This window comes from Crotalus tigris, unplaced genomic scaffold, assembly GCF_016545835.1.
Source record: "Crotalus tigris isolate CLP2741 ecotype Arizona unplaced genomic scaffold, ASM1654583v1 scf7180000024436.1354646, whole genome shotgun sequence".
Lineage (NCBI taxonomy): Eukaryota > Metazoa > Chordata > Lepidosauria > Squamata > Viperidae > Crotalus > Crotalus tigris.
The window spans coordinates 181,245-194,912 of record NW_024100605.1 but is presented as its reverse complement, the minus strand read 5'-3'; the positions used below and the strand labels follow the sequence as shown (position 1 = coordinate 194,912).

The 13,668-nt window shown below is 37.1% G+C and overlaps 1 protein-coding gene across 8 annotated transcripts in view; it reads right to left on the bottom strand.

Annotated features, from left to right (window-relative positions):
* The window catches only part of TESMIN (testis expressed metallothionein like protein), a 34,015-nt gene extending 20,985 nt beyond the window's left edge, over positions 1 to 13,030 (bottom strand). Inside the window, exons 1-7 of one of the 8 annotated variants that reach the window (XM_039331255.1) lie at positions 12,925 to 13,029; positions 12,267 to 12,360; positions 11,313 to 11,848; positions 9,645 to 9,759; positions 9,269 to 9,330; positions 8,425 to 8,586; positions 7,711 to 7,813 (exon numbers count right to left, since the gene is read on the bottom strand). In XM_039331255.1, the coding sequence (XP_039187189.1) occupies positions 7,711 to 7,813; positions 8,425 to 8,586; positions 9,269 to 9,330; positions 9,645 to 9,759; positions 11,313 to 11,831 (961 nt within the window). In that variant the 5' untranslated portion in view covers positions 11,832 to 11,848; positions 12,267 to 12,360; positions 12,925 to 13,029. The other 7 variants (XM_039331250.1, XM_039331251.1, XM_039331252.1 and 4 more) reach the window with 7 other exon arrangements.
* Positions 13,031 to 13,668: the final 638 nt, after the last annotated feature.

Genomic DNA, 13,668 nt, shown 5'->3' with positions numbered 1-13,668 from the left:
AGGGGCTACACATATGACAAACATGAAGGGATTCATTAATTGTGCACAAGATTGAAGATTTAGACAGGAAATGGTTGAGGCCAGATGAAAGGAGCAAAGAAAAAGTGGCAGAAAAAGTAATTTTAGAACAGTTTCTACAGGTACAGTACTCTCTACCAAAGTGAGGTTTTGGGTGCAAAATACAATCCAGAAACAGGTCAAAGGGCAGTAGAATTGGCTGAGGACTATATGGCAACAAAATGGTCAGAGGATGTCAGAAAAATAGATACAGAAGGAGAAAGACTAGGAAAGCCTGTTCTAGAAAGAAGCCTAAAGGGATAAAGGTGAAATAAATAAATGCCCAAATAAAAAAGTATTGGTAATTGTGGTTATTACAACTGTGGGACTTTTGCCAAAACTAAAAGCCAGAGGAAAAGGAGAATGTCTGCAGTATGCAAGCATCTCTGGGGAGAAAAATTATAATCCCAGCAAGTTAATGGGATCACTGTTAGAGGATTAGTAGGTACTGGGAGCAGACAAATGTTAATACATTCTCATTTAGTACAAAGGCAGCCTCTGTGGGGAAAGAGCCCCTTACAAGTATGTTTGGGCAGATTGAAAAGGTTCCATTGGTTAAAGCCAGAGTGCAGACACAGGGAAAGGAACAGGTAATGGTGGTAGGAGTAATCCAATTTACCATGTAACCTAATGACTGGAATAGATTTTCCACTTATAGAGGATTGGACTCAGAAAACAGGATTCAAGAAGGAGGCTAAGGTAGAGGGTGTAATGACAAGAGCCCAGTCTAAGACAAATAAAAGAATGGAGCAGAAGCAGGAAGTGAAAGAACCTGGGATTTGTCCTAACTATCCTGGTTTCATAGGAGAAATGAGATGTCCTAGAAAGGAAAAAGCTTTATGAAAAGCTGACAAAACGTAGGAGTGAACTCCTAGGGACAGACACTGTCCTAAATGGGAAATGGGAAATTCAACTACGACATTACAAAAGAAAAACCCACCATTAAAACATTGTTGGCTAGCAGCAGAAAAGGAGGGAAACAATACCCAGATTCTAAGAAAAATCAGGGTTGCTGTACTGAATAAAGGTTTCATCCCTACTATATGAAGGAACTAATTGAACTGATAACAGTTCACCAGGGAATACTGCAAGATGATTTTGGAACTAGTTCATGAAAATTCATGGTCTGGACATATGGATAGAATAGGATCACATACAGAATTTTGGATAGCTTTTATTGGCCAGGGATCTGTAAAGAAGTGGCCCAGGAATGTAGATCCTGTCCTATGTTTCAATTGGTAAAATCAAAAGGGGAATATAATAAAGTTCCTATGGGAAGATTGCCTTTAATCTCTATTCCTTTTTCTAAAATAGCTATGGACATTGTAGGCCTTTTGCCACAATTAGTAAATGACTATATCCTAGGTATCTGTGATCATGCAATTCAGTATCTTGAAGCAGTCCATTAAGGGATGTGACCAACAAAAGAATAGCAAATTAGTTGGTCAAAATCTTTTAAGTAGACTAGGCATATCAAACGAGATCCTTGCAGGTCAAGGATCCAATTTCCGATCAGTGCTGTTTAAATATGTATGTGTAGACCTGGGAATAAAAGTCCTTATCCACAGGCAATTATTATGGAAAGGGTGAACCAGACCTTAAAAATTATGTTCAAGAAATATGCAGGCCAAGACTCAAAACATTGGGATACATGGCTGCCTTTTCTATTGTTTCCCTACAGATAATTCCCCAGGCATTCACAAAATTTAGCTCTTTTGAGTTACTATATAGGAGACAGCCTTAAAGAGTTTTAGGCATTATTAAGGAATGGTGTGGTATGAAAACTTAAAAGTCCCTAAGAACTTAATCAAATATATATTAATGCAGAGGAACAAGTTAAAAGCCCTAGGACACATTGTCCAGGAATATTTAGAGAGCCAGGGAAGGCCAGAAAGACACTATGATAAAGATTTGAAGGCAAAGCAATTTAATATAGGAGATCAAGTGCTGTTGTTATTACTTACTAAAGAAAGCAAACAGGTAGGGTTCCCACATAGTAAAGAGAAGAACTGGGCCAGTAAATTATGCACTTGAGCTGGAAAGCAGGAAAAAGAATCCACTATGCCATCTTCCTGAGGAAATGCTGCAATAAAGCTGAACCTGCAATGGTTTTGTTTCTTCTAAAAGAAAGGCATCCAGAATTGTTAAATCAAGCTTGGGAGACAATACTGCAACTATCCCATGGAAAAATACATATTAATTTAGGCCTAGGGACTATCAAAAGAAAGATAGAAAAAATGTTGGGACTATAAACTTATGTTTATCATATAACCAGGTGCAACTACCCTAGTAGAGCGTAGAATAAAAATGGGGAAACCTGACTTATTAGATAGCATCCATATAGGATTCCTGAGCAGTTGAAAGCTGACTTATAAAGTAAAGTAGAAAAGATGCTCCAGATGGACATTATAGAACCATCTCAAAGTGACTGGCCTCTCTGATTTTATTGGTCCCAAAACCAAATGGAGACATATGAGTATGTGTAGACTTTAGGCAAATAACAGTAAAAACACTCAAAGTTTTTTTACAAGTTTTATAAGTTACATGCAAAATGCCATAGCTTCAATATTCTATGTTACGTAGTTGGGTAGTACTCTAGGAAAATCTGAAAAGCTGGAGTATTATTGCTACTGTACTTAGCAAATAGATAGCTTATGAATCAGTAATGTGATTTGACGCAAGTTAACCTCCTATATATTGGTATAATAGAAAAAGTTAATAGTTTTTTTTCCCTATAAGGCTATGTAAAACACTTATTGTATTTCCTAACACACGTGTCCCCTTTATGGATTACTGCCTTGTCGTGGCGAAGGGGCTTGTGTAACTCAATGAAGCTACAAGCTATGCCGTGCAGGGCCACCCAAGACGGACAGGTCATAGCAGAGAGTTCTGACAAAATGTGATCCACTGGAGAAGGAAATGGCAAACCATTCCAGTATCTTTGCCATGAAAACCCCATGGACAGTACTAAAAGGCAAAAAGATATGACGCTGGAAGATGAGCCCCTCAGGTCGGAAGGTGTCCAATATGCTACTGGGGAAGAGCAGAGGGCTAGTACTAGTAGTGCCAGAAAGAATGAAGCGACTGGGCCAAAGCCGAAAGGACGCTCAGCTGTGGATATATCTAGTGGTGAAAGGAAAGTCCGATGCTGTGAAGATTTTTTTCTCCATAGGAACCTGGAATGTAAGTTCCATGAATCAAGGCAAGCTAGACGTAGTCAAAAAAGAGATGACAAGACTGCACATTGACATCTTAGGAATCAGCGAACTAAAATGGACAGGAATGGGTGAATTTAACTTAGATGACCATCAGGTATACTACTGTGGGCAAGAATCCCTCAGAAGAAATGGAGTAGCCTTCATAGTCAATAAAAGAATAGGAAAAGCAATACTGGGATGCAATCCCCAAAATGACAGCATAATCTCAATTCGAATTCAAGGCAAACCATTCAATATCACAATAGTCCAAATCCATGCCCCAACAACTGGTGCTGAAGAGGATGAAATTGATCGGTTCTATGAAGCCCTACAGCACTTTATAGAATTAACACCAAAAAATGATGTCCTTATCATGGGGGATTGGAATGCTAAGGTAGGAAGCCAAAGGATAACCGGAATAACAGGCAAGTTTGGCCTTGGAGTACAAAATGAAGCAGGGTACAGGCTGATAGAATTTTGTCAAGAGACATACGATGGTCATAACAAACACTCTTTTCCAACAACCCAAGAGACGGCTCTACACATGGACATCACCAGACGGTCAACATAGAAATCAGATTAACTACGTGCTCTGCAGCCAAAGATGGAGAAGCTCTATACAGTCAGTAAAAACAAGACCAGGAGCTGACTGTGGCTCAGATCATGAGCTTCTCGTTGCAAAATTTAGGCTTAAATTGAAAAAAGTAGGGAAAAGCACTAGGCCACTCAGATATGAACTAAATCATATTCCTGATGAATATACAGTAGAGGTGACAAATAGATTTAAGGAATTAGATCTGATAGACAGAGTACCTGAAGAACTATGGGTGCAAGTTCGCAACATTGTACAAGACGTAGCAACTAAAACCATCCCAAAGAAAAAGAAATGCAAGAAAGCAAAATGGCTGTCTGAGGAAGCTTTGCAAATAGCTGAGGAAAGAAGGGAAGGGAAAGGCACAGGAGAAAGAGAAAGATACACCCAATTGAATACAGAATTCCAGAGAATAGATAGAAGAGATAAGAATACCTTCTTAAATGAACAGTGCAAAGAAATAGAAGAAAACAACAGAATAGGGAGGACCAGAGATCTCTTCAAGAAAATTGGAGATATGAAGGAAACGTTTCATGCAAAAATGGGCATGATAAAGGACCAAAATGGCAGGGACCTAACAGAGGCAGACGAGATTAAGAAGAGATAGCAAAACTACACAGAAGAACTATACAAGAATGAGCTTAACGTCCCAGATAACCACAATGAGATGGTCACTGACCTCGAACCAGACATCCTAGAATGTGAAGTGAAATGGGCCTTAGAAAATCTGAGCAACAACAAAGCTAGTGGAGGTGACAGTATTCCAGCTGAGCTATTCAAAATCTTAAAAGACGATGCAGTAAAAGTGCTGCACTCAATTTGCCAGCAAATTTGGAAAACTCAACAGTGGCCAGAGGATTGGAAAAGGTCAGTTTACATTCCAATTGCAAAGAAAGGCAATGCCAAAGAATGTTCAAACTATCGCACCATTGCACTCATTTCACATGCTAGTAAAATTATGCTTAAAATCCTACAAGCTAGACTCCAGCAGTATGTGGATCGAGAACTACCAGAAGTATAGGCAGGATTTCGAAGAGGCAGAGGAACTAGAGATCAAATTGCCAACATAGGCTGGATCACGGAGAAAGCTAGGTAGTTCCAGAAAAATATCTACTTCTGCTTCATTGACTATGCTAAAGCCTTTGATTGTGTGGATCACAACAAATTGTGGCAAGTTCTTAAAGAGATGGGAATACCAGACCATCTTATTTGTCTCTTGAGAAACATATATGCGGGTCAAGAAGCAACAGTGAGAACTGGACATGGAACCACTGATTGGTTCAAAATTGGAAAAGGAGTCCGGCAAGGCTGTATACTGTCGCCCTGCCTATTTAACTTATATGCAGAGCACATCATGAGAAAGGCAGGACTAGATGAAACAAAAGTTGGAATTAAGATTGCCGGGAGAAATATCAACAACCTAAGATATGCAGATGATACTACTCTAATGGCAGAAAATGAAGAGGAACTAAAGAGCTTCTTGATGCGGGTGAAGAAGGAGAGTGCAAAAGTTGGCTTGAAACTCAACATTAAGAAAACCAAAATCATGGCATCCGGCCCTCTCAATTCCTGCAAATAGATGGGGAAGAAATGGAGGTAGTGACAGATTTTATTTTTCTGGGCTCAAAGATCACCTCAGATGGGGACTGCAGCCAAGAAATTAAAAGACGCTTGCTCCTGGGGAGGAAAGCTATGGCAAATCTAAACAGCATTCTAAAAAGCAGAGACATCACCCTGCCAACAAAAGTGCGTATAGTCCAGGCCATGGTTTTCCCAGTTGCAATGTATGGCTGGGAAAGTTGGACCATAAGAAAGGCTGAGCGCAAAAGAATTGAGGCCTTTGAACTATGGTGCTGGAGAAGACTCCTGCGAGTCCATTGGACTGCAAGGCATTCAAACAGGTCAGTCCTAGAAGAGATCAATCCCGACTGCTCTTTAGAAGGCCAGATCCTGAAGTTGAAACTCAAATACTTTGGCCACCTAATGAGAAGGAAGGACTCACTGGAGAAGGGCCTAATGCTGGGAAAGATTGAGGGCAATAGAAGAACGGGACGACAGAGAATGAGATGGCTGGATGGAGTCACTGAAGCAGTAGGTGTGAACTTAAATGGACTTCAGAAGATGGTAGAAGACAGGAAGACCTGGAGGAACGTTGTCCATGGGGTCATGATGGGTCAGACACGACTTTGAATTAACAACAACAACACACGTGTGCACAAGCACATTTCCTGAAATACACATATTTGTAATAAATTGCATAAAAAAAGCCCTGGCTTATAGAATGTTTTGCTATTAGTTTTTTATTGTGCTCTCTAATGTCCACTATTTGGATTCACTTCACCATTATTTTATATACCTTCTGTAGCAAGCTACCACACTGAGAGAGACTAGTCTACTTAAAGTTGTTAAGGATGTTGTCTTATTTGTTTATTATTTAATTATATGGTACCCATTTCATAGCAACTCTGTGCGGCTCCCCCCAAAAAGGTAAACAAATTACAAACTGATTAAAATTAAAAGGACTGAATAAGAAGCTAAAAGCTAAGAAGATGGGTGACATGGGGGTGGATATTGTCTCTGTCAACCCCAACAGCCACCCCCAGTACAGCAAGCCCATATCGGGGTCCCAGGCTAGCTGGCAGAGCCAGGCTTTCAGATCTAATAAATTAATACCCATTTATTGAAAGTCAGTTATTGGCATATATTATATAAAAATAAAAGTTTTAAAATGAAACAATATATACTTTCAGGTAGTTTTATGGTGGGGTGAGTAAGAAAAAACTTTAAATGTGTATGTTCAATAGGTTCTTACTAGTTATCTTAACAATTTGTTTTGAAAAATCCCGAAATGCTTTATTTGTTGTTTGCCTTTGTACTTTTCAAAATCAATGATTGCTATGTACAAGATGCAGGTTATTAATGCATATATTTTCATTGTTGATAAAAGAGTGACATCAGGTGGATAGTTTGTGCATAAATAGTTAGGTTTTTTAAGTTTCACCATGGCCTTTCCCCTTTCATAATATACAAATGCATATTTTTATTAACTCAGTTGAGAAAGTTTTTCTTCTCCTATATTGTTATTTCAATTATGATAACACTGCATTTTCTTGAAACTAAGACTGTTATAATTTGGAAAATGTAATGGTTTCCTCAGTTTTGTTGCCCTTTAAAAATTGCTGTAAATATACAGGCAAGACCAGTATGCAATGATACAATGTCTATATCAAAATGTAATAGAATATATCTAAATAGGAGCATGGATTCTGTGATCCTTTAGACCAGAGACTAGTGAGGACTGATGGAATTTTTTGGTGAAAAATACCAGAGATTCTTAATCATTGATAAACCAAGAAAGGATAAAGTTTTTAAAGCTGGTCAATGCATTTTAACTTTTTGGGAAGGAATAGATCCACAATGGGTAGGCAGGTAGGTCAATTATATAAAGTGTACATGAGGGATGGATTTCTGTCTCTCCATATTATTACGGCTTGAACAGATTGTACCATAATGTTCAATATATAAATAGCAATAGCACTTAGACTTATATACCACTTCATAGTGCTTTACAGCCCTCTCTAAGCGGCTTACAGACTCAGCATATTGCCCCCCAACAGTCTGGGTCTTCATTTTACCAACCTCGGAAGGATGGAAGGCTGAGTCAACCTTGAGCCCAGTGAGACTCAAACTGCCAAACTGCTGTCAGCCAGCAGTCAGCAGAAGTAGCCTGAAGTACTGCATTCTAACCACTGCACCACCAGTGCAGTGGTGGTGTATCATTAGAGCTCCATATCAACATTTAAGATGCACCACCATAGACAATAATTTAATATCAAAAACAATATATTTATTACAGATACTTACGCTGTTCTTGATACTGGGAAACCAAATGAATAGCTTTCAATTCTCTTGTCTTGGTATTGTTTACACAAAGTATATGAGTGCCATTTTTCAACTGACATATTATCTAAAATGCATAACCAATTATTAATTTGCTATAATTTTCTATGTGTAGCAGAAATACTGTATTTATGTAAAAAGGTCTCATTAAGATCTTTACTTAAAACCAGCTTGTCAATTTCTGGTATTAACGCTGAATATTTGTGTAGTTTTGGAAGAATACACAAAGATGTCCATACTCACACTTAAACAATGCTCAATACTTTACATTTCTGTTTATTGCACACAACTGCAATCTTATGTACATTTATCAGGGAGAGGTCTTATTAAACTCAAAGGGTATTACTTCTGAATTATATATTTTAAGACTGGAGCTCTAATCTTTTTCATTAAATAATGAAAAAGAAGTCTGAGTGTCTGCATGCGCATGAGAAGGAAAACTACATCCTCTCCATACCTACTACTGGCTTGTACCTTCAATATACAGTACTTTATTCTACCACTTGCAACTTTCACTTGGATAAAGATTGCCTATTTATATTATAAAAACAATATCAAGCTTTTAAAAATATGTATTGTGCCACTTAGATAGCTATGTTAACCATAAAAAATTAAAGAAACTTTAATAAAAAACATGCAAAATTATCTAATACAGATATATATTGTTATTATATTTACCACTTGAGGAGTAGAGTAATTTCTCTGTGAATAAGTGGATTCCTCCACAGCATTTTGTTCTGCTGCCAGATTGTGGCCTGCCTCTGTACCATTTGAACTGTGAAAAACACCTTCTTCAGTATTATTTACTACAAGGCTTACAGCTGTCTCTTTGATCTCATTCTGCAATACAAGCAATTTCATATTTTAAGTAGGATACATTATATTAGAATATTAAGAATAAAATCTAATAATTAAAACAGAACATGCTGACATTGATATGTAAATAAGAATTTCAAATTGTCACTGTTTCTAATTGTCATTAAAATATTTTTAAAAGGAACATTTTCATTTTCTTTTAACAAGTGGCTAAAGAATATCAAAGAAAATATGGCAAAACAAATTTGCAACTTCTCTAGGGAAATGCCTGCTTTATGAGCTGTGGCCATTTGGTTTTTAAGAGTTTCATCAAAGACCCCTAACACAGTTAGCAGTTGTAAGACAGGGTGTTTTTATGTTATTTATTTTTTGTTTTATATTCTGAATGTTTGTTTTTAGCAATCCCAAAGCAGATTCTATTAAGATATTAGACTTTGTCTCTTTGTTTAAAATATTTTTATTCTTTTCCATTACCAATCCTCTCCCTTGTAATAAAAAGGATACAATAAAAAGGATGAGCAATACAGTAATCCATAAATGACTAATATGTATAATAAATACTCTGAAAACATAACTCAGGGCACATATAGTACGGTACATAGAAACAAAGTTCAGCTTCAAAAGGTCTTCAAATGGGTGATTCTGCTTGCATGATAATTCATAAACTCCTACTAGATGTTGAGCTAAATATAAAATTAATACTTACTGATCCTGTTTGTGATACATTTGTATCTTGAGATGAAGCATGTATACCATTGCAAAATTCTACTGTACAAAACAAATGTGAAAAATTATAAGGACAAATTATTATACAATGTATAAAGCATTGAAATCAAAAAGTGAAATAATTTTGGAAGTATGTCTGAGATTAATTCAATGAAATACCTCAAATGAGAAAGATGGCATAAGCCATAGGCAACTCTTATTAAAAATTTTCTTAACCTTTCTTCCTATGGGAGGTTCAACCGAACCTTAGTCCCATTTTAAATAGAAAGTTTTTTTTTTTCATTTGCAGCAGGAATATCCTGATTGCAATCTAATTTATTCATGTACAGAAGAACTGATATTTTAAAATCACTTACCATCAGAGCAGTCTGATAAGGTTTGTGACACTGTAGAATTATTAACAATCCCTTTGATTTGGTCACAAGAAATAGTGTTACTTGCATTTGAAGGAGTTAATAAAGGTCTCAGCACCTAGGAAACAAAGCAGGCATCCTACTGAAGCTTAAAACTATTATTTACATTGTAAAATTAAGCCTTTATGATTATGAGTTTTCTTTAGCAGAAAATATTTTCTCACCTAGAGATTGTCCAAGATTCTCCAGAATAGATTTCTGAAAGGAGTGAGTTTAAGATTGTTGGCTATATTAGCAGTAATCTGAGATCCTGATATAACTTTCATTAACCTATTCTCTTTTGAAACACGAAAACAGAAACGTGGTAGAGGGGTTCTACAGAGTACTTAAACTTTCATAAGGCTTTGCACAAATCTCAACACTTCCTGAACTGACTTTAGGATAAAAAAAGCTTCTTTTATGGATTAGCCCAAGAAATTACAGAACAAGAAGCAGTGGGAAAAATACTTTTTTCACAGAGAAACAAACTGGCTGTGTTTGCATACATGCAGCATACAGCAGAAAACAACTTCCAGATTAGTTTCAGAAGCTTGGAAAAAGATGCCCTTGCTCTAAAGAATTTTTAAAAAGTGGTTTGTTTCCATGTGTTCTGCCTGTTTCAATCAATTTGGACAGCCAATCCTATAAATTATCAGTTCTTGCAATGGAAATGTTGCACCACAGCAGAGACTAGAATGCTCTAAGTATGTATGGATGCACCAAAGCTTTAACTTTAGCTATTGTCTGGATTTGGAATTGAATAATCAAGATTCAAAAGTCATCAACACCATTCAATAGAGGGCAAAAATGTCATTTTGCTCTGTTATGATATTTAACATATATTTTGTTGATCACTATATAACAGGTCCCCATCCTTTGGGGCACCAGGGACTAGTTCTGTGGAGACAGGTTTTTCCGCTGACCAGAAGATGCGTGGTTTTGTGTGCTGCCTGCATCTTGCAGATGGGGCTTTGCTTGTTTGTGTGGACTGCTTGCTGGTATGCTGTGGCCCAGTACTGGTCCACGGACCAGGGGTTGGGGACCCCTGCTATATGATGCAGAATATATTTTTATAAAGTTAACATGTTTTCTCTCTTAAACTATCAGGATTTAAAAGATGAAATATTTTGGCGCTAAAATATATAATTCTACATCCCATATTAAAAAACAAGGAGTTGTTGTTCCATTTGGCAACCTAATAGTTTTTACTTATTATATAAAATATTTAAAATTTAAAACATGTTGAAGTACTTCAATTTGAATTCAAAGCAGATATTTTGCACTCAAAATGCTCCAAACAACTCATAAAAATTCAGAATAGTTCTGAATTTGAAACAGAACATTTTTGAGTCCAAACCATTTTGAATTTAAAATGTTTTGTATACCTCCAACAGATTCTTTCCCCAGTCCCAGCTCTTTTATCTCCAAATCTGTACTAATGAAACAGAGGCAAATGTGATGAATAAGGGAAACTTGTATTGTATATCTGCATGATGTGATAATGTAACTCGACAGTCTTAATAATGTAATTAGTTTATTAGTTTACAATTTAATATAATTAGAATATAATAAAACATAATAAACATTATAACTATGATATTTTCTAAATGGTAAATAGAAGCACAATCTTACTGGTGTAATTTCTGTATTTGTACTGATTGTTCCATCAGGAGCATTGGTGACAAGAGATAGTACAGTATTTCTATCTTGTGTCATTAACGAAGAAAATTGAACACTGTATGAATGTAGTTGCAGTTCTGGTAAATATGGACATCTTGCTGCTTCTGAAAGAGCCTCTTCAGATAATTTTTCATATTTTCCAAGGACTTCATCACAATAATCTTGTGTACATGGCTGCATTTTTACCTCTAGCACTGTGTTTTCATTTTCCCTATTAAGCGTATGTTTCAAATGATCAACTGCAGTTTCACCTGTGCAATTTAAACACGTATCTTGACTACAAAGGGATCCTTTATCAACTGGCTTATTTAGTAAATCAGTCTTAAGATTATGGTTTTCAGAACTAAATGCAAGTCCTTTATCTGTCCTGGAAATTCCAGCAAGAGTTAGATGATTTTCCGTAGGTATAGTTAAAATTTCAGGCTGGCTATGTTTCATCTCAATGGAAACACGTCCTAAAGTAGTTTTCATCTTGGTAAATGTATCAGCTTCAAAATAAGCAAAAATAAGCAAAAGTGACATAAAGCTGTCATCATAAACTTACATACACTCTTCTCCATATATATTTGGATAGTATATTAAATATTAAGTTATATTCTATACAGTAAATATATTCATTATACTATACAGGGCTTTTTTCCTCATAGAACGCCCAGAACGGAGTTCCGGCACCTTTTTTGGATGGAACCCTGTAGGGTAGGCAAGGCGGGTTGTATGACATGTGTGAGTTCCGGCACCTTTTTTTTTTTTTTTTTTAAGAAAAAAAGCACTGATACTATATATTAAGGCACAGGACTAGAAAGCCTAAAATAAAATAAAATAATTGTAAAATACAGTAATATAAACTGTTTTTTAAAATAATAATTTAACACTTATAAGAGATGCACCAATGAAGATATTAAATACCCTTTGAATAGCTCAGATTTTAATTTTTTCTATGGTATGGAGTGATGGATCTGAATTTCTGGTGGAAGATTCTTCTTTAGGATGGGTTCCAATGCTGATAAACCAAGGACATTAGGGTTAGAGATACATGAATAAAGGCAAATAGAGATACTACATATTGATGGTGTGAAATGGTTCTACACACCTACAGAATTTCATCACATGTACCAAGTAAATCAAATGGGAATGTAGGTCTCTATATACAGCTCTTCAGGAATGCTTTTTCTGCATTGTGCGTGATGGGAATTATTGTTACACATGCAGTTCTTGGCTCTTTTGTTTCCTTTTCACACATGTGAAAATAATGAATAATTGTGACTTTCTCGAGTGCGATCGAGGATGGGCTGCCTCACGGCTGTATTGAAAAGACTTGTGCTTATGTCAGGGTTTAATAAATGTGCATTATCTTTACCTAGACTCGTAAGTTCCAGCTGCTGGGTAAACTAGTATACGCGTTAGCTCAAGAAATCTGATCTGATCTTACCCTCCTTCCCCCCCCCCCCAAATATTTCTCCAACCTGTCGGGATGGGTGAGGATGTGCGTGCGCATGCCACATGAGGCGAATAAGACCTGACGGGCTATTCGTACATACAGTACTTCTCCTTTTCTCCCGCTCACCTTCCCCCTCTGCAGATTCCCGCCTTTTCCCTTCCATCATGCTTACTAGCGCCTGCTCCAATTTGACGAGGAAGAGCCGTTGGGCGGGGATCGGGAGCGCAGCGGTGTCTCGAGCTGAGGCGGAGCCTGGAGGGCACGCGCTGGTTCCGGGTCAGATGACCTCGCCTCTGAGAATACAATCCTCCCCCCTAACGCTTCGCCGGTGGCTGGGCGCGCGCGCTTGCAGGGCAGTGACGAGTCCTAGCGATTTTTTTTTTTAAAGTTGCTTTTGAAAATGCATGATCTTGTTCTGCTCATTCTCTCGCTTGACAGTATTTGAATAAAGGGCGACGCCGTTTCGACCTTTTCACTTTGTGAAGACAAAACGGGGAGAAGACGAAGTTCTGCTTTTTTTTTTTTGAACAAAAGACAAAACATTCTCTCCGACAGGGATAGGTAAAAAGGCTGTGCACATGAGCCCGCACACCCAAATTCATACCGTCCATAAATCAGACTAGGAGATCCAGTTAATACCCGGAGATTGACGGGCATTAATCGCCGGCACTACGCGCACATTGTCCTGAAAGCATATTGGCCTTTCAGTACTTAAAAAGCCTATAAGTTGGTCGATTTCATGTTCTTCAGCAGACCAAACAGATTAAAATATATCTTGATCATTTTCATTTGATCTTTTTAATTAACATTATGCACAGTAATAAATACAGCCTTCTATACTTTTAAAGTTAAATCCTCATTAAAGAAAAT